The 20,008-nt window shown below is 57.2% G+C and overlaps 1 protein-coding gene across 5 annotated transcripts in view; it reads right to left on the bottom strand.

Moving 5' to 3' along the window:
• SCARF2 (scavenger receptor class F member 2) overlaps positions 1-20,008 on the bottom strand; it is a 32,570-nt gene that overhangs the window by 2,987 nt on the left and 9,575 nt on the right. The window contains exons 1-10 of one of the 5 annotated variants that reach the window (XM_053959694.1): positions 16,320-16,336; positions 11,042-11,100; positions 10,128-10,170; positions 9,505-9,606; positions 8,673-9,192; positions 8,357-8,575; positions 7,845-7,973; positions 5,381-5,484; positions 5,190-5,307; positions 3,658-3,779 (exon numbers count right to left, since the gene is read on the bottom strand). In XM_053959694.1, coding sequence (XP_053815669.1) covers positions 3,658-3,779; positions 5,190-5,307; positions 5,381-5,484; positions 7,845-7,973; positions 8,357-8,575; positions 8,673-9,154 — 1,174 coding nt within the window. In that variant the 5' untranslated portion in view covers positions 9,155-9,192; positions 9,505-9,606; positions 10,128-10,170; positions 11,042-11,100; positions 16,320-16,336. Of the gene's footprint in view, positions 1-3,657; positions 3,780-5,189; positions 5,308-5,380; positions 5,485-7,844; positions 7,974-8,356; positions 8,576-8,672; positions 9,193-9,504; positions 9,607-10,127; positions 10,171-11,041; positions 11,101-16,319; positions 16,706-17,954; positions 18,184-20,008 lie in introns of those variants that run through there. The other 4 variants (XM_053959692.1, XM_053959693.1, XM_053959696.1 and 1 more) reach the window with 4 other exon arrangements.

Genomic DNA, 20,008 nt, shown 5'->3' with positions numbered 1-20,008 from the left:
GTATTTCCTTTTCCATGTGCTTTTGCACATGGATGCAGGATGATCAAAGGAAGCCTGCAGCAGGGGGATGTGTACATTTTCCCTATTCTGCCATTTTTCAATCCCTTTGCCAGCTTTTTCCTTCCTGAAGCTGAGTAGGAGTATCCCTCCCTTCACGCCCTGGAACTGCCCCTCTGCCAAGGGGCCACCCACAGAGAAACCAAGTGGAAGAGAGAAACCACCAGAGGAAAAATGGTGTCAATAAAACAAAATAGAGAAGATGAACAGTTAAGAGTTGTCTGGGCTGGAGTGCCTTTTTTTTCAGCTTGATGATTTTTAAGGCTTTTTTCTGCGTAAGCTCATGTCCCAACGCATCCTGAGGGGCTTCCCCAGGTGCCCACAGCTTCAGCAGCCTCCTCGGGTAGCCACAGAACTGAGGCAGCACCCAGCTGGGAGGAGGGACCAATCCTCCCAGCGAGCCATGCAGGAGTAGATGCACTTGTCCCCATCCCCTTCCACTGGCTTTTGTCCCCTGGGACAGTGACAATCTGCCTTCAAAGCAGGGCAGAGAATTGCTTTGGATGAAGGGCTGCAAAAGGGTGGTCCCAGAGGCTGCTGAGCATTGCCCAGACTCCCCAGGGAATGGGCAGCCCCAAGGCTGCCAGTGCTCTCAGGCACAGGATGGGACTGTTGGGGTGTCTGTACAGGGCCAGGAGCTGCACTGATGATCCCTGTGGGTCCCTCCCAGCTCAGGTTATTCTGTGATTCTACGAAAACCCCATGAACAGAGAGGGTCCCAGCTGTACGTGGGTATTTCTAGGTATTTTTAACCTTTGACTGAACATCCCAGCTGCATTCCTGTCATGCTGCAATTGCCTGCCTGGACTGTTTGAATCTTGCAGCACATCCCTGATTTACAATAAAATAACTTTTAGTGTAATTGGGATGCCCACTGGAATGTTTATCCTTTATTAGGGAATCTGGCTTCAGACATGTAGGGCTGTTAAAATGACAGCAGTGCTACACACTCACCCTTGCATAGTTTGGCTTCTTGGAGCAAGGAAAAAAAAAAAAAAACTAAGCAGAGATATTTAAAGAGCAAATGGCCCAGAGAGGGGGAAGCAGCAGCTCCAACATGGTTTTCCTTGTAATAAAAACCAAAAAGAGAAAATTAAAAGCAGCCGTCTGGAAGCGGATAAAGGAGATGCTTCCTGAGAGGAGGCATGACGAGCGGCTGGGACTCACAGCCACAAGGCAACTCCGGGACTCCAGTGAGACCCAGGACACAGCCAGATTATAAAATAAGGATATGTAGTGCACCTGGAAGTTTTGGGAGGCTTGGGGGCTCCAGCATGGTTGCCAGGGATTTTTCTTCCCTGGCTGTTGGGGCTGAGAGAAATGTGGATGCTTCCCACATATCCCTACCTCTCACTGCTCCCCAAAATCTTCTGGAGCCACAGCATCAGAATAACAACCCCAGCCCTGCCTGCACAGTGGCCAGTTGGTCTCAAGACTGGGATGAGGCAGAAAAGAGCAGCAAAGAACCATGAGAGAGGGATCCCAGAGTCCTCCCAGAGGGATCCCAGAGTCCTGGCCACCCCCTCCCAACTCATCCCAAGCTCCCCATGATCAGCATCACCCTTGGGGCTGGTTGAGCTTTGCTGCTTGTGGAGGAAACGTGGCGGGGTGCCGGGCTCAAGTTAGCTCTGGCATCTTCAGGCTGACATGAGCAAATCCCATACACAGGCGTACCCAAATGCTGGCCCTATGGCTGCTGCTGTGAGCCCAGGGTGTGGCCCTGCAGGCTGCCAGCTCAGGTGCAATCCCTGGGGAGATGCTGTGGATCCAGAACTGGTGCCAAGACTGGGGAGGAACCTGAGGCTCCAGGCACCAGATGAGCTTTAGTGGGGCTTCAAGATCTGCAGTCCCACCTGGGAATGTTCTACCATGGGTAGGCTTGTGCTCACTGGTGTTTGAGGCTAGAAGAGAAAACCTAACCTGGTGTCAGGAAACACATGGCCAAGACTATGGACAGATCCAGAGTGACCATTGCCCGGGCATCAGCCAGCAGCAGTTTCACTGTGACATCCCCACAAGGTCCTGAGCACCTCCAGCACTCACTTGACCCTTGGGATGGGGCACTTCAGCAACTCTGGGACCCCCCTGCTGGGGCAGGACCAGCGTGGGTAACAAATGGCCTCTGCAGGTGGATACTGCCTGGTGTGGCTTCCACAGCACCAGGTGTGGTCATGATGTGGCACCCTGGTCACTGGGCATCAGGGAGACAGCTACTATAGGCAACCCAGCAGGGCACTGTCACCCTGGGGCCCCCAGACCCAGTGGGGGCTGGAGGCACTGCCAGACCTCATGTCAGTGGGACTGGGAGCTGCTGGAGCCTACATGGGCTCCACTGTGCCAGATGAGGCAAGCCCTGACCAAAGCCTTTCCCTCCAGGGAGATGCCAGCTCAACTCTGTGACAGACTCCAGGAACAGCCCCAGCCCTGCTGGGACCCAAGACCATCCTGAGCACCCTCAGCCTTTCACGGGGCCACTGCTGCCCTGTGTACACAGAGCAGCTGGACTGCTGCCAGCTGCCTGCAGGCAGCCCCCCTTGCCCTCACTGCACACAGGCACCCTCTGTCCTCCCCAAACCCTTCCCTGGCCCCTTCCACAAACACAGCCTGTATGATCCTCTGCTATCCTTGCAGCAGGAATGTTCCTTGGGCCCCAGCACACCCTGCTCCAGGTAGGGCTTTGCTGTACCCCATGTGGTGAGGGGTTATCCTCCCACCTTGGGTGCTGAAGGTAGTGCATGGTGTGCAGGGATGGGGGTACCTCTGTGTCCTGCCTGGGATGAGGGACTTAGCCTCACACTGAGCCACCGTGTGCCAGGATGTGGCTGCTCAGGGCATTTCATCAGCATGCCATGCCCAGTGAGGTGCTGGGCTCAGTAAGGGGGCTGGGGTTGAAGTGCATCCCAGCACAGGGTGGGGATTGCTGCCTTCGCACAAAGTTTAGTCAGCAGGGTTGCAGCAGATCCCCAGCTCTCCATGCTGGGAAGAGTTGCAAGGAGAGTTCAGAGAGTGCAAGGGACAGCATTCCCCAGCTGCTGGATGCAGGAGGTCCCCAACAGCCCGGACAATGCCAGGTCAGGGGCTTTGCCAGATATGAGCAGCTCCCTACAAGCCAGTTCTGTGTCTGGTCTGAGTGGGAAGCTCAACCCAAATCTCTGTCCCTCCATCCTCAACTCTGCTGCACATGGCAGGAGGGAGGTCATCTGCCCAGATGCTCTGGCTCCTGGGGTTACTTCAGGACCAAAAGCACTAACAAGGCATCTTGCTGAGTGAAAGGGACCATTCCTCTCCAGGGGAACCTCAGGAGAATAAACCCAAAACTACCTCATCAAAGCTCCAGAACAAGGTACAACCTTTGCATCCTCACAAAGCAAAATGTGCTTGGAGATCTAGAAGCTGCAGACAGAAAGGGCTGAGCTCCTGTGAGCCAGTCAGCTCACACCAACCACTGAAATGCTCCCAGTGATCTGTGTGCTCCTGTCACTGCCCTGCCATGCTCACGGCCCTGCTTTGGGGCTGCAAAGGGTGCTCTGAGCCACACATACTGCCCTGACAGGAGTAAAACCTGGCTCTCTGCACCTTCCCCAAACCCCAGCGCCTTACCCATGACCTTGGGCAGCTTCTGGCGGCGAAGGGGGATGCGTGGGAGCTTCATCCCGATCCGACTGAACCGCCCACACAAACGTCTTGGAGGCTTCTTGGCTGCTGCTGGGTCCTGGCTGGAGCTGCAGAAAAGGTAATGGCACTATCAGAGGCACTGCTCCCCTCCTGTGGTGGGGACAGCCTGCATGGGCAACAGAGAGAGGCAGCAGCTCAGAGGTGCTGCAAGTGCAAAGGTGTTTTGGAGTGATAATGGGGCGGATGAAAAGCAGGGGTGTGCCCAGGCTGAAAGAGTTGAGGACCCACAAAGGCTGCTGCCAGCCCCAGGAACCCGCTTGCACCACACCAGGATGTAGAGCAGTGCCAGGGAATGGTGGGAAGGATGGATGCAACCACGGCCATTGGCAGTGCAGTTCCAAAATGCCTGCAATACCTGGTCAAGACCCCAAATCTTTAAAAAAAAAAAAAAAAAATCATCCCAACCCAAAGCCAAACATGTGGCTTCTCTTTATTTGCTTTATGGTTTTGAAGCCTCCTGGGGCCACATTTTCAAGCAATTTTCCACAGCCACAGGAGTGAGTGGCTTTGTGAGCTGACTCAAGGGAACCTGTGCCGTGCCCACCACTCCCTGCAAGGGAGTGCACTGCAACAGCTCCATGGGTCACCCAGCAGTCTGGGGACATTTTGGTCTGGACATCCTGGGAGAGAGGAAACTGTCTGGAGCCATTCCCCCTCTGCCTGGGCCATTCCTCACTTGATGGGTTTGTGCTTTATCTGCAAGATTATTACCTGCAGCCTGCAGGCTCTCCAAGCCAGCTGTGACTGGCTGTGATTGAGCTCGCAGGGCTGCAAGGGGAGGCTTCTGAAAAATTCCTCTGCAGTGGCTGGTGGCACGAGAGGGTTTTCTCAACTATGGCTGAACTCCAACAGCCCTCTCATCCCTTGCTGAGCAGCACAAACCTTTCCCCCTGCCTTGGGTCTGTCCCCACTCCTATTTTCATGGTAGGATGTTGACCTGGTGCTTCTAAAACGCTGTCAGCATCCTGACCTTGCTGCAGGAACCCACCCTCCCTGCTCTGATCATCCATCCCCATGTGGAACAGTCAGAATCCCCCCTGTCCCCCAGGCCTCATCCCTTTGCCCAGGGATTTGTTCTGAGGATTTTGGCTGTGTTGTGTAGCCCTTGCTGTATTTCAGGGCCCCCTTTGCAGATCAGCTCCAGACTCTAGTGACTCGAGGGGACTTGGCAGGTCTCCGTGACATTATGGCCCACAAGAGAGAGACAAAATCAGGGAGAGCAGGAAGGTGTTCCCCTGGAAGGGCTCACCCTGAGTACCTCCATCAGCCCTGATGATGCAGCAGGACTGCTCAGACCCTTGTACCAACAAGGTGTCATGTGGGCAGCACAGTTCTGCCTCAGTTTCCCTGCACAACCGCTGCCCCAGCATGGGCTCTGCATCCCCCTGCCAATCCCAGAACCCACTGATCTTCTGCTTTCCCAACCTGGTGAGATCCCTCCTGGCCCCAGCACTCACCCGCTGGCTTCGTCTTTCTTGCGGCAGACGCAGCAGCAGCAGAGCAGGGAGAGCAGGAGGATGAGCAGCAGCGCCAGGAGGGCCCCTGCCCCGATCACCCCCATCCTCTGGTTGGCCTCTGCAAGGCAGACCCGCGGCTCAGCCCGAGACCAGCCCTGTGCCAGAGCCCAGCCCCGGTGCCTGGCACTCACCCATGTGGCAGGCGCCCGTCAGGGGGTCGCAGGCGCCATCGTGGCAGCCACAGACTTCGGCACAGTTGGCTCCGTAGCGTCCAGGAGGGCAAGTCAGGTTACAGCTGGAGGGAAGGGCTGGATGAGAGTAGTGCATCCCCCACCCCAGGCACAACAGTAGGAGCCACTTGGCTGCCACCTTCTCCCAAACCCTCCATGTTCCAGGGAGCACTCCTCCAGCTTGCTTTGACACAGCTCCTCCACACCCTGGGGGAGCCCTTAATCCACAGGGATCTGGAGCCCATCACCCATGCAGTGACTTTGCCCATCACTCAAGGGCTCAAGGGATTCGGCCCAGCTGGATCTCAGACGCTCTTACTGCTCTCTGCATGTCACTTCACCATTAGACACAGTAATAAGGAAAGGTCATTGACCCAGCAGTCACATCTAAAGATATCCTGAGGTCACACACAGGGATTCCAGCTCATCTCTGTGGTGATGTGGCCATGGCATCCCAAGCCCCACCCCCCCACCAGGCAGAGCCACAGTGGCCACAAGCTGGGAAAGTGCCCAGATTGACATTTTTTTTTTTGCCTCCAAGAAGGAAAAAAAACAGAGCAGCCCTAAGACCCTTACAGTTTGGTTATGCCTGGTGTCAAATCTCCACTGCTGGTAAAATGACTTCCTGATGGTGTCACAGAGATGATGGGGACACACATAAATGGGCACCAATCCACAAGTCTTAAGGGCTTGAGCGTGGAAAACACGGTGTTAGCGGATCCATCCCAACCTGCCTCCCCAGCCATGGGTCAGGCATCGCAGAGCAGGACCCAGTTGGAGCTGGAAGATGTTGGCAGCGTAGCTGGGCACCAAACCCTCCGCCAGCTACATCCCAGCTGGATTGGCTGCAGCTGGAAGGAGCCAGTGGGCCCCAGACCAAACCCACTCCCCTGGGGACACAGCTGCCCCCAGCCCTGGGCACTGTGCCCCGAGGCAGCTCAGCCCATTTCACACTCCAACAACTTGCAAAGTGCCACCTTGGCCAAGCCTTGTGCCTGCTGTGTGCCTGTCATGTGCCCATCATGTGCCTGCCAGGATGGGTGCTGAGCTTCTGCGCCTGCTGTGCTGCACTGGGCAGCTAAAGAAGCAGAACAGGAGCAGGGATAATCCCCCAGCAAGGCCAAACCTCTCACTCCACCACTTGGCCCCACAGTTCGGTCCCAGGCTGAGATTTTGGGAGAGCAGAGGAGGGTGATTTTTTCCAGGAGAGTCCTGACACTTCTGGGAAAGACAGAGAAGATAAAGCACTTTGTGCACACATAAATATTTTAGCAGCTGCTCCTTTAGCCTCCTCCTGACACAGAGCTGAGAGGACATGCTGTATGGCAAGGATGTTGCTTGTGCTTTCATTGCAGAAATCCTCTTTTTAGCAAAATTTTACCCTGCTGACAAAAACACTGGTTTGGATATAGTCACAGGGATTTGCCTGAGCACCCAGAACGTTCCCGAGCCTGCCTGACTGCACAGCTCAGCTCAAGGTTACAGCACCAAGGTTGCATCCCGAGCATCCCCCATCCCCACCTTCCCAGTGCTGTGCCAGGGTCTCAGAACAGGTTAATCCACACTCTGCCCTCTGGTGCTGTGCTGAAAGCATCACCACACCCCTCGAGGAGCATTCAGACCCTCTCACCTCTGCCTTTGCTACCAAAGATGGCCATGATGCCCAGGCCGGGCATCCTAAACTGGTGCCAGTGTTCAGCAACTGTTCCAGCACCACAAGTGGTTGGCAAAGCCCCATAATAACACCTCCCAAAATGCAAATGCTCCCTGTTTTTATACCCTGAGTGAAATGTCTGCATGGGCAAGATGCCAGCTCCAAATCCCCATCCTTGCTGTCACCCTCTGTTAATTGCTAGGAAAACCTGAGTACCACACAGCAAGACCTGGGAGAGCTGTCTGCAAGTCCCAGCTGGGTGGAAAATGCTTTTGTCATATTTTCAAACAACATTTCAGTCCCACGCTGGGAAAAACTACCCAGGGATGTGAGCAGACCCTCGATGGCCCTTGTGCCCCTGGAGTGGGGGAAGGAGGAGGCCTGGGGAAGACCCTAGCCAGATGCAGAGCTTTAAGCGGGAGCCCCCCAGGGATGCCATGCCTGCGAGGCTTGGTATTCTGTGATGTGGTTTTCTCTCTGGTTTTGGATAGAAAGTCCACCCTGGACTTAAAAACCCCCACCAAACCACCACTTTCTGTTGATTTGTTATTTCCAAATAGGCCCTTTCCAAAGCACAACACCCTTTGCTGCTCTGTGAGCTTGTCTTTCCCCCTCTGCTCACCAAATCATCCGAACTATCACCCATGAGCGCTTCCACTGCAGGAAACCTCTCAGATGGCAACAGTATAGGGCACAAGGGGGCAGGAGGTGCCTGAGCATCACATGTAGCCATGAGGCGCCCCCAAGCATGCTCACCAGTGCCTCACTTACTATGTGCCGTGGGAGCCGGGGTGGCAGAGGCACTGCCCAGTCTCGAAGTGGCACTGGCCATTGACGCAGTCGTTGCAGACGAAGGCGCAGTTCTCCCCATATGTCCCATTCCGGCACTTGGTTTCACACCTGGGAGGGATGAGGGCAAGCGGCTGGAGCACCCATGGCACTTGGGGACCTCCAGCATCCCTCCACATGCACGGAGACGGTGCTGAATATCACCGTGGTGGCTTGTGGTTTCTGAAGCCAGGAGAGGAGTACAGGGACGGACTGAACCCACTGACACGGCCATGGACCTGGAGGGAGTCTGTGAGACGCCTGCCCTACACCCCTCGAACTCTGGATGCTTGCAGTGGGGCTCAGCTCTCAAGCTGGGATGCTCTTCTGCAAACTCTTGTGCCCAGGATCGGTTCCAGGGCTGCAAAACCCTTCAGTGACCCTGTTCCCTGGGAGAATCAGGGAAGCCAGGCACTGCTCTCCCAGAACCCAGTGCTGCACCCAGCCGCACTCACCGGTCTCCAATCCATCCTGGGTTGCAGTGGGAGCATTTGCCATTGATGTGATTGCAGGTGTGGCCATCCCTGCAGGGGGGACAGAGCTTCTCGCAGCCTTCTCCGTAGAAGCCGGGCGAGCAGGGCTGGTCGCACTTGGTGCCATTCCAGCCCGCCTCACATGTCAGGCAGCGCCCATCGGCCACGGTGCACGGCTGCAGGCTCTTGCACTGCCCACACCTGCAACGAGGGGAACCCATCACCCAGCACCCCCCAAATCCTCCTGCTGCCACCTCCCACCGGCGCTGGATCAGACCCAGCAGGGATGGCCACTCACCGCCTCCTGCAGCCCTGGCCATAGAAGCCGGCCGGGCATGGCTCGCGGCAGTACTTGCCCCGGTAGCCCGGCTCGCAGGTGCAGGTCCCGTCCACCTGGTTGCACTTGCCCTTGTAGCACTGGCAGTAGCGGTCGCAGCGAGGCCCAAAGGTCCTCTCCCGGCACTGGCAGCGCCCCGTGAACTGCTCGCAGGGCGAGTTGTTGCAGGAGCACTGGTTGTTGCAGCCACGGCCCCACCAGCCAGGCTGGCACAGGCAGTTGCCTGTCTGCTGGTCACACTGGGAGTTGTGGCTGCAGTAGCAGGAGCTGGAGCACTGCGGGCCCCACCAGTTGGGCTCGCAGGTGCATTTGCCCGTCTTCTGGTCGCACTTGCCGTGCTTGCAGAGGCAGATATTCTCGCACTTGGGGCCCCAGCGGTTGAGGTTGCAGGTGCACTGGCCCGTCACATCCTCGCACTGCCCATTGGGATGGCAGGTGCACATTTCCTTGCAGTCGGGACCCCAGAACTGCCGGGGACACTCTGTGGGGAGAGCCATCAGCCTCACCACTGCCCAAAGGGACAAGCCCACGCCAGATACCAGTGGAGACCCCCAGTCCCAACAGCACCTCCTGACCACAGTCCTCCCTCTCGTCTCCCCAGTGCACTGCATCTAAGAGGAGACCCTGGCAAGGGGACAATGCCCTGGGAAACAGAGCCAGGGAACAGGCAAGGGCAGAGCTAGAGCATTCACAGTTCCATCCCTGATGATCTGCTCTGGAAAGTCACCCCAGGATGAGCTGGGTCCACCCTGGTGTACCCCCTGAGGACACAAAGGCACCCGCCAGTACTCACTGGTGTCGCAGTTGGCACCAAAGTAGCCATGGCGGCAGCGGCACTCGCCGGGCCTGACGCATACCTCGTTCTCCTTGCAGGTGAAGTTCCCCTCGCACACGGCTGGACAGATGGACAGACAGCAAGCATGAGTACCACTGCTTGCACCCAAAACCCCCCCAGCCTCCCCCAGAGCAGAAAAAGGGCTGTGCAGTGACCCTCTGAGTGCTGCTGAGCTGTGGCACTGTGACCATCCTGGCAAGAAGATGTTTGGGCTGGATGGGTCCCTTTTCAGAAAAATTCCACCAGCCTCCTGCCACCCAGCCAAGCCATGTCCCTGCCAGAGGCTGCACCCAATGGTGCTGTCCCTTGCTCACCTATGCATTGCTAGAGGGGAGAAGGGGACATGGAGTAGAGGGGTTGTGGGCACTGCCACCCCAGCACTGCCTCTCCCATGTGGCCACCTGCCCCCAAAGGCCACTAGCCCCTCTCCTGTTGAGGGGACCTCATGCTGAGACTGATGCCTGGAGCCAGGCAAGCACAGGATGTGATGCAGGCAGCACTTGCAGATCCCACACCACCCTGGACAAGCTTCCTTAGGCACTGGGACAGGGAGAGACAACCACCCATCCCAGCCACCTTACCTGGGAGTTGTTAGACCTATGTTGATGGATATTATAGAAATCCCTAAAATAGACAGATTACACAGGTTAGGAGCAGTGAGTCTAAAGGTTAGAGCAGCTTCGGGGGCAGGAGATGGGAACAGCTCACTGTGGGACCATCCTCCCCCCATTGTCCTGCCAGATCCTGTCCTTCTCTCTTCCAAACAGGCCACATCCCGTTCCCAAAACATGCAGCGAGTGGTTACAGGGCTCATGCACAGTGGGTTAGTTGGTTATGTGGGCTTTGGTCCCAGCTGCAAAGCGCCACCTCCAGTTCTCCTGGGGTGTGATGAGCCCTGTGGCCAGCTGAGACTGGGGGAACCCCAAAGCAACTGCCTTCACTCTGGTGGCAATGCAGGGAACGATGCTCCCAGGGTTTCATGCTCAGCATCCATGCTGGGCTCACTGTGGCCCCCGGTAAAGAGCTCTGACACCTTTTACGGCCCCAGTCCAAGCTCAGCGGTCTTTGGCAGCCTCTTTCCAGTGAGGCCATGAGAGATCACGTGCCTGGTCTGGGCAGCTTTGGCTTCACTGCTGGCTCTGGCTCAGGTCCCCACATTGCTGTAGAATCTGTGGGGAATCTCAGTCCCATCCCTGCAGCTGCACGTTCACCCTCGGGGTCACTTCACTGTCCCTTAGGACCCCAAGCAGCATCCCCAAGTCCTCAGACCCAGAACTGGCTGGTAAGGAAAGAAACCCCCACAACTCTGTGACCCCTGACACTGGGGCTGAGCACCCATTCCATCCACATGGTGCTGGCCTGGGGCACTGCAGGGAGGCAGGTCCCCAGGACAGGGGGTCCCAGCCACAGGACACATTAAGGTGGCCCCTGACAGTGGTGGTGAGGCTCATTGAAGTGTGGGCAGAGCCCAATGAAGCAAAATGCTGGTGTTTACCTATTAAACACTCGCTCCCTTGTTGCCTCCATCCCAGGCAGCACACGAGAACTGAGGAGCTGCAGGGATAAAAAAAAAGCATCACAAATAGTTAGAACCCTCAGATAGTCCTGAAACTTCCCAAAAACCCACCAGGAGCACTGAAGCCATGGTGGTGAGAGGTCCTGCTGGGGGTTTCTGTACCTCCAAAGGGGAAGGAGAGCTCTTGGCTCCTCCTCCAGCACACAGAGAGTTCATGGATCTGCTGGAGGATCCCATGGATGCCCCACCAGCAATTTAGGTGATGCCAAGAGTAAGAACAGGACCAGTTTTTTTCCATGAATAAGGAGTGATGAAAAAGCAAAAGTCATGTTTGCAACCTCCACAATAAAAAAAATCCAAAGGACTGGCCACCCCCCCAAAAAAAAAAAAAAAAAAAAAAAAAAAAAAAAAAAAAAAAAAAAAAAAAAAAAAAAAAAAAAAGCTGGGAAAAAAGGGAAGGTTCTAAATGTCCCAGGAGAAAACAGGATTTGAATTGCAAGCTTGGTACTTTGTGGCCTGGGGATGGAGCCCCAAAGGCAGGTTGGAAGCACCTGGCTGGAATAGCTGGAATACAGCCAGCTCCCAGGGAATGTCCCTATGTAGAAGCAGGAGGAGGCCAACTGCAGGCAGCTGAAATGTGTCCCTGAGCTCTTGAGAGTCCTGGAGTGCCGCCACCTCCAGGGACTACCAGGCACAGGATCATCAGGCAGGACATTTTTGGCACAAGCTTGATCAGGATGGGGGCTCAGACCTACTCAGAGGCTCAACCAGGGATGCTCAGCTCTCTGCTGGGAAGGGACACATGGGGACATCTCACCCAGACTTCGTCAAAGAACCCCTCCCAGGCAAATGTTTGGGGGCTCATGATGCTGCAATTAGGGGTGGGGAGTACACTCCCCATGACCCCACAGAAATCCCTGCTCATCCCTGGAGCCACCCAGTCATCCTTGGGGTGACCCACACTGCCTGGTCCCACAGGTGAGGGAGCAATGCTAGAGGGTCACAAGCAGCCCAGGCGGATGCTGCAGTCAAGGAAAACTTCACCCGGGCTGGTCTGGCGGTGCAGCCTGGAATGCATCTGGCTTTTTTTTTTTTTTTTTTCCCTTTTCCTCTTTATATGTAACAAATGCAGAAGAGGAGGAGACAGTGAGGAAGTATTTGCTTGAAACCCAGCGCAGTCACAGGACCACGTCTGGCTGCCAGACCGCCTCATCCATCGGGGCGGGAGCTGCCAGCGGCGCCGCAGCCAAAGTGGGGTCCTGGGGCCGCAGGTCCCTCCCTGGCCCTCAGGGCAGCACCCACGGCCCAGCCAGGAGCACCGTGTCCCCCTTGTCATGGCAGACAGTGAAAAGTTGGAAAGGAGGCAGAAAAGAACCACAAAAATTATTCAAGGCCTGGAAAAAATGCCTTGCAGCCGGAGCCCAAAATAGCTCCATCTATGCAGCCTGCGGAAGCAGCCCCAAGATGCTGCGATGGCAGCAGCACAAACATCCCCCCACAGGGACCCTAGGGCTCAATGGGGGGCTCTGCTCCTGCAGAGCATGTGAGGGGTTAATGGCAAAGGGGGAGCCGACCACCAAATCACCTCCCTGAGAACTGGCCAGGCTGGAGACAAGGTCCTTCTCTGCAAGAGGCTTTGGGCTGTGCCCCCCAAAAAGCTTTGCCAGCTGTGCTGGGATACTCAGGCAGAGGTGGAGAAGGGTCCATGGTGCTCTTGCCCTCCCATGGCATGGCCAAAGCCTCACTGTTGCACCTGGGGTTGCTTTCACCAGTCCAGCCTTTAGAAATTCAGTTTGGTGGCTTTTAGAATGAAACCATCACAGGTTTGTAAGAGGAAACCCTTCCACCTGGCAGACCTGCCTCCAACAGCCCAGCCTGGCCACCAAAACGGGCATCACAGGAAATGTGCCAAAAAGTATCCTTTGTGATGAGCTGATGGTGGAGAGCTGGGAGTTACTGGGACATGGTGGCAGGAGGGAAAAACTGACATGAGCTGGAGGAGGTGAGCGGCACCACAACCACCCCCAGCTGGGAGCCAGCCCACCGCCTCACAGGATTTGAGCTTATCTATTCCCTGATAGCTAATCTCTCCTTCCCGGTGCCTGCCGATGGCCTCCCACACCCTGCTCAGTACCCATCTCATTTGTCAGCAGCTTTGACAACAAATAAACTTGGTCCTGTGGCAAGAGAGGTAGCCAGGATGTGACACTGGGAAACCATTGCTCCCAGAGGGTCCCAGCACAGCCAGCCCACAGAGGGTCAATGCTGGCTGTAGGTCACCAATGCTCATCAGGGTGGGGGACTAAAAGGATTTCATGGCCACAGCTCCTTGACAAAGGGCTTGCTCCATGTGTCCCCTGACCACTGGAAAAGGATAACTGATAGGTGTATTTAAAAGCTCGCTCCTGACCCACATGGACATGGCACTGCAAACATCCACTCTGCAAATACTCTTTCCTTCAGAGCACTATAAATGCTGGGAAAAAAAAAAACAATGAAAAGCTGCCTCTGAGCTGTGGCCAGGGCTTGAGACCTCAGCTGATGTGGAGGAAAAGCTGTGTGCAGAGCTAGAGCTGTCACCTGCAGGGACAAGTCCTCCATGCTAGCCCTGCTGCTGACCCATAGCCATGTCCTGCTCATGCTGAGCATCCCTGGGATCTCAGCTAATGATCCCCGGCTTCTCACAGAGGTAGAATATTTTTCTTGTGGATTAGTATCCCACACTGCTCCTGGAAATCACTTTGCCAATGGCTACAGAGAGGCCTCTGAGGCAGGAGGGTGGCTCCTCAGTCAGACCAGCGTAGCCTGCCCTGAACAATAAGGAGCAGGCTCACATCCCTGGAAACAGGAACAAGACTCTGGGGTTCAGCTGGGAGCTGGTGCATGTGGTCCCATGTGAGACCACCCAGCTCAGCCCAGTGGATGGAGCTGCAAAGGAGCCCTGCGGACACCCAGCATACTCCTGGTGCTCAGAGAACCACTGACACCCTCCCCATTCCCAGTGCTTCTCCATCCCTGCTTTGCTGCTCCTTCCAAGCATAACCCCAGTGCTAATCTTCCTCTGTGTCACCCATCTCTTGGTGTCACCCAGCTGGCACAATGTTCCTGGGACAACTGGGTCCAGGCACTGGCACTCCCCAGCTGATTCCAGCTGCAGCTCCCTGACCCCAGCCTCAGGGTGCAGACAGACAGACAGATATCCCCAGGGCAGGCAGGAATAGGATCATGGGCATAAATAGAAACCCTTCAGGCAGAGAAATAAATCTGAAGACCAGAGATTGGAAAAGAGAATGTTAGCAAGAGAGCAGGACAGGGTCAAAGCAGTGCCCAGACTGTCACCACTGGCACCTTTGGTTATACCAATGGGAAACCAAATATAAAAGAACTTCAAATTTAAGCACAAGTTGAATTTAGAACACAAAACCCCAAAGAGCCCCAGATATACCCTTTTCTTCTGCCCTAAATTATTCCTTGAATTTCTGCCTGGGAGGTCTTAAGAAGTCACACAGTCCTGAGCCCTCTGAAACCTATGGTGGCATCTCCACAGGATGTCTGGGTGGGCTTTGCAGAGGTAAGGGTCCAACAAGCTCCAACAGCCTTGGGTGGAGGACATAGGGACCTCCTCCCAAGGCCACCTTCAGTCCCACTGCCCCTGGCCCCAGGATCTGCAGCACCAGGGCCTTGGGGCCACTGGGGTGGGTTAGGATGGTAACATATGGGGGGGTCCTCCCTGTCCATTGTACACAGCAGTGATGGGGGTGGGTGCCAAGTGAGTGGGTGGAGAGGGAAGAAGGGTTTGCAGAAGAGTGAGGGATAGAAAATGATGCAAACATCATCTGAGCTTCCTAGGGACTGTCTCTGCCCCACCATCCCCAGCTCCTAGGCTGCCTGGAAGCCCCAGTCCTGCCAGAGGATGGACATAGACAACCCACTCAACAGCCAGTGCCTCTTGCATAGCCCATGGCACCCACAGGTGGCACAGTGAGGGAGTCTGAGCCCTGTGGTGCTGGTGCAGCACCTCCCCACCTTCATCCAGTGGGGATGAGGGGGTCCTTCTGCACAGGGGAGAGGCCAGACACCTCATCCCCAGCACATGGGGCAGCACACAAGGAACAGGGTGGGGACACTACTCAAGTTCCCTCTGCCAGCCCAAGATGAGGTGGCAGCTTTGCTGTGCAGATGATGGGCAGCTGAGGAGGGACGGCTCCCTGCTGTCAAGGAACAGCTCCGGTGGGAGCTGCAGCCGCTCTGGCTCTTGAAATGCCTCCTTAGGAAACTCCGCCTGTAATTTGAGGAGGGGGCACCAGCGCCCTGTGGCCCTGCTGAATGGAGCCATTATGCGGCCCCTCTCGCTCGAAGCACATGTTTTCCTTGTGGACTAGTCTGACCTCACAGGCAAGATGTAAAGGTGCATTTATGGCCTGCCCCCCCCATCAAGCGCAGGGGATCCAGCTCTCCCTGGTGGGAAGCAGCGGCTGTGGGCTCTCTCTCCTCTTGCTGGGGCCAGCCTGGCCCAGGAGCCTGGGCAGACCGAGCCTGAGTGCTGCAGAGAAGCTCGGCTGAGGTGATGCTCTGCAAAGGGACCTGTGGGACACGCTGGGAGCCAGGACAAGTCAGTGCCACCTCCTGAGACCCTGCCCCCAGCTAAGTAGGCAGGATATGACCCCCAGGACAGCTAGACAGTGCCAGCACCCACTTTCTGAAGCCAAGCACGAGGGTCCTGGGGCTGCCAACCCCACAATCCCCAGCAGCCTGGGGCAGCTTCACCATGATACCCAGAGCATCCTGTATCCCACCAGCCCAGGGTCAGCAGGGCAACCCGATCCCCGGAGGCACCCAGGACAGGCTCCCCAGCGCAGATTCTGCCCCAGGGATGGAGGCTTGCCCTGCGTCCCTCTCACGACTCCATCCCCAGAGACACCCAAACACAGCTCCCTACAAGAGAACCGGCCCCGGACATCCAGGACTGGCTCCGGAGGCATCCAAGACCGGTTCCCCAGAGCCCCCCGGGGATCAGGACCAGCTTCCACGTCCCTGGCCCCGCTCGGGCTCAGCTCCTCACGCTCTCCCCGCCGCCGACTCCCCCCGCCTCAGCCGCGCACAGGACGGACTTTGTCTTGGAAGGCGCCCAGCGCCGCGGCTGCCCGGGATGGGGGATGGACCGGCGAGCCCGTCCCGTCCCGTCCCGTGGCCCCGGCCCCGGCTCGGCGCTGGGGGTCTCGTCCCGCCCCGCACACCTGCCCGCCCCCGCTCCTACCCGCCGGCCCTGCAGACGTTCCTGCCGCGGGGGCTCAGCTCCTGGGCGGCTCCGCGGCTCAGCACCGACAGCAGCAGCAGCGGCAGCAGCGCGGCCCCGGCCCAGGCGCGGCGGGGCGGCCGCAGTCCGCGGGCCGCCATCAGCGGCGGAGCGACGGGGCCCAGCCGGACCCGGCACAGCCCCTCCAGGGCCGGGCGCTGCGCCCCCGCCCCGGCTCCGCCGCTCCCGGTCCCCGCCCGCCCCCGTCCCCGCCGGTCTCCGCTGCCGCTCGGCGGGCGGAAGCCGCGCTGCGATCGCTCCGCCGCCGCCTCCCCCGCGCCCCTCTCTGCAGCGGCGGGAGGGGCTCCGCCGCCAGCCAGGAAATTCCGCATTGGTTCCCCTGACGGCGGGCCAGGCTCCGGGGGCCGCTGCCGCCGCCGCCCCGGCCCCGGGCAGCGCCGCCCCGACGGCCCCGAGAGGCTCCACCGGGTGGGCAGCGCCGCCGAAATCGGGGAGGGTCCCCGAGGGGGAATGGGAGGACGCGGAGTCCTGTCTTCCAGCGCAGCCCGGGGGTCCAGCAGCTCCCGGGAGTCCTGGGAGTCCAGTGGCTCGGGGTGTGGAGCCACTGGAACCGCGAACCGATAGCACTGGGGATCGGCTGTCACGGCGGTTTGGAAGCCTCAGAGTCCGGGAGTCCCCAGCAGTCTGATGGTCCCCGGGCTCTGGCTATCCCGGGATCCAGTAGCTCCAGGGGTTTGACAGCCGAGGGTGAGCTCCGGGTCTTGACTGTCCCGGAGGTCTGGCAGTCCCAGACTCTGGCTGTATCTGGGATCCGGCAGCCTGAGATGCATAACAGCCCTGAGATCTGTCTGACCTGTGATTCCAGTAGCTCCAGGGGTCCCACAGTCCTGGGTGCCCAAAGACCCGAGGGTCAGTCTGTCCTGGCAGTCTGGTGGCCTTCAGGAGCCCCCAAAGCCCCAGTATACACCTGAGCCAGGGATCGAGCAGCTCCAGATGCTGGAGACAGCCCCAGGATCTAGCTTCCCCAAAGATCTGGTAGCCTCAGGTGTGTGACAGCCCCAGTGCCCAGCTGTCCTGCATGTCCAGGAGGTGCCAGATGCCAGTGATCTGGCATCTCTATGTGTCTGGCAGCCTGGACCAATCTGTTGGGAGCCATGCAGGACCCATGGGAGCCAAATGGTGCCTGCAGCAGCAGAGCCAAGGACCCTGTAGAGTGACAGAAAGGCTTCAGAGCAGCCCCACTGTAAGGACACAGCTGGGGATCAGGGGGGACACCCTGGACACCTGCACAAGTCCCACACCTCTAGCATGGTGGGGCAGTCAATAAACCTCCTCAGCCAGACAGTGCAGCAGCACTGAATGGGCCAGGGCTTTCTTGGCCACCATCCTCTGCCAGCTGGATTTTCAGCTTAATGGTCTCTTGCAAGAGATGCCTCAGGGTTCTTTGAGCTCCCAGGACACCCAATAACAGTATGAGGGAAATGTGGATGGGGACATCCTGGCCATCTCCCTTAAGGTAGTGCAAATGCAGCTGGACAGCTGCATGTGTCTCCTGAATGCTGATGGCTTGCACAGAGCTGGAGAAGGTGTACAGACAGTGCATCTCCCAAAGAGTTGCCTCTGAGCACCACACACCTCCAGGGATCTCCTGTGGATGGGGAGCCTCCATCCCTGTAGGCATGAGTTGGGCAGCATCCTTCTGGAGAGGAGCAGTGAGTTCTGAGCACCTTGGGATCCTTGCACCAAGCAGAGAGCAAAGGCATTTGGTGGGTTCTCTCCATCTTCAGTATTGGCAATACTGATGCACATGAAGGCTTCTCTCCTGCTCAGGTGACACCCAACGGAAAGTCTCTGGTGGTCTTACCTGTGGAAATATGACCCTAGGGTAGCAGCCCCTCTCCCCCCTCCTTTTTTCCCTTGCACATTCCGTGTGTTTGGCAGAAGCACCAGGGAGTAGCATCCCTTGCCCATCTCCCCCTGCCTCCACATCCCTGTCCCCCCTGCCCCATTCTGCTCACAGGTGCAGGAATGTGAAGACCATAGAGGCACAAATTGCTTCCTTGGGATGACTCAGCCTCAGGCTGAGCTCGGCATCCCTTTCTGCTGAGGAAAGTGGGATGGGGAGGGTCATCTCCAAAGTTAGGCAGAAATCTGAGCTTGGTGGGGGTGCCACCCCTGGCAGTTCTGCCCACCTTGAGCTGTAGCCTCACTCAGGCTGTTTCCACAGCTTCATTCTCCTGCATTGTGCTGAGCAGCCCTTTGTGCTCTGCTGTCTCAGTCACAATGAGCCAGGGCAAGATCACACTGCCTCACCTTCGCTGTGCTGGTGTTTTGTGCGAGGATATGTCAGCTTTTTGTATGTTTTTTTGGCTTCCATAAACTTATCTTTCTCTTGGCCAGCAGGCAACGCAGCTTGACTACTCCGTTTCTACCTGTGTAACCCACAGCAGGGCAGGGACTGAGCTGCAGCCAGGGAGATAAGCTGCTCCCTCAGAAGATGCTGCCAGCTGGCATAAGAGGCTAGAGAAGCTGAGGATGCTGTGGGGAAGAGGCAAAGGGAAGTTTCACAGTGCTCTGGGCTGGCTGGTGCTGCCAGGGCCTGGGCACTGCACATCCCACAGGTAGCACCCACCCCTCCCTCCTGTCCCATGGTCCCAGCCAGGCTGTTGTCCATGCAGAGCTTGGCCCGTGACTTCCATCATACTATTATTTGCAGTTCCTATTTCAGACCCTGCCAGGTGCCTGTCTCCTGTCTTTCTGTGTTTTGGAAAACACCACAGAAGAAAGAACCCCCAGCGCTATAATATTTCCGAACACAGAACTAAGTAAAAAGATGCTGTTTTTTCAATGCTTTGGTGGGCAGGACTTCACAGTGGGGCACGGTGGGACCTACAATATGAGGTACTTGTCACCATCCTCACTGTGCTCAGGCTGTCAGGATGGTTTCTGCAAGGATATGGCTCTTTCCCTTTCCAACTCCCCACTGCTGCAGCAGCAGCCTTGCAAGCAGCAAGGCTGCAGCACAGGGTCCTACACACACACTGTCTTTCCATGCCTCCTCGTCCTTCAGGACGTGCAGAAAACAGCAGCAAAAGCTAAAACTGAGCAGTGTGGGGAACGCCTGGGATATAGGAGGGTTGGTTGGGTCAGTGCACCCAGAAATAAAAGTGGCAGTTGCTATTTTCTGGCTGAGCATGGATACAGCTGTGCCAGGGGACATTTAGGTGGGAGATCAGGGAAAGGCTCTTCTCCCAGAGGGTGCTGGGCACTGCCCGGGCTCCCCAGGGAATGGGCACGGCCCCGAGGTTGCCAGAGCTCCAGAAGCCTTTGGACAGCGCTGCCAGGGATGCCCAGGGTGGGACTGTTGGAGGGTCTGGGCAGGGCCAGGAGCTGGGCTTGCTGGATCCCTGGATGTGGCAGGGCCAGAAGCTGGATCCTTATGGGTCCCTTCCAGCTGAGGACATTCTGTGAAAGGTTGTGGGGAACTGGGGATTTGGGGGTTTCAAAGGCATCCTGTGCCTTGGGTGTTCAGGAGGCAGCACCTGCAGCCCTACACAGCCCCTGCAAACAGGCACACACAACACCACTGACCCAGGCTGCAGAACTGTCCTGTTCTAGGAAGAGGGATAGGGAGGGGATTATCTGCAAAAAAAGAAGGCAAAGAGGGGCTTCTCATGCCCTCCTACACA

The sequence above is a fragment of the Vidua chalybeata genome, chromosome 18, assembly GCF_026979565.1.
Source record: "Vidua chalybeata isolate OUT-0048 chromosome 18, bVidCha1 merged haplotype, whole genome shotgun sequence".
In the NCBI taxonomy this organism is placed as follows: domain Eukaryota; kingdom Metazoa; phylum Chordata; class Aves; order Passeriformes; family Viduidae; genus Vidua; species Vidua chalybeata.
Note: the sequence above shows the minus strand (reverse complement) of the source record. Positions and strands in the feature narration are given on the sequence as shown.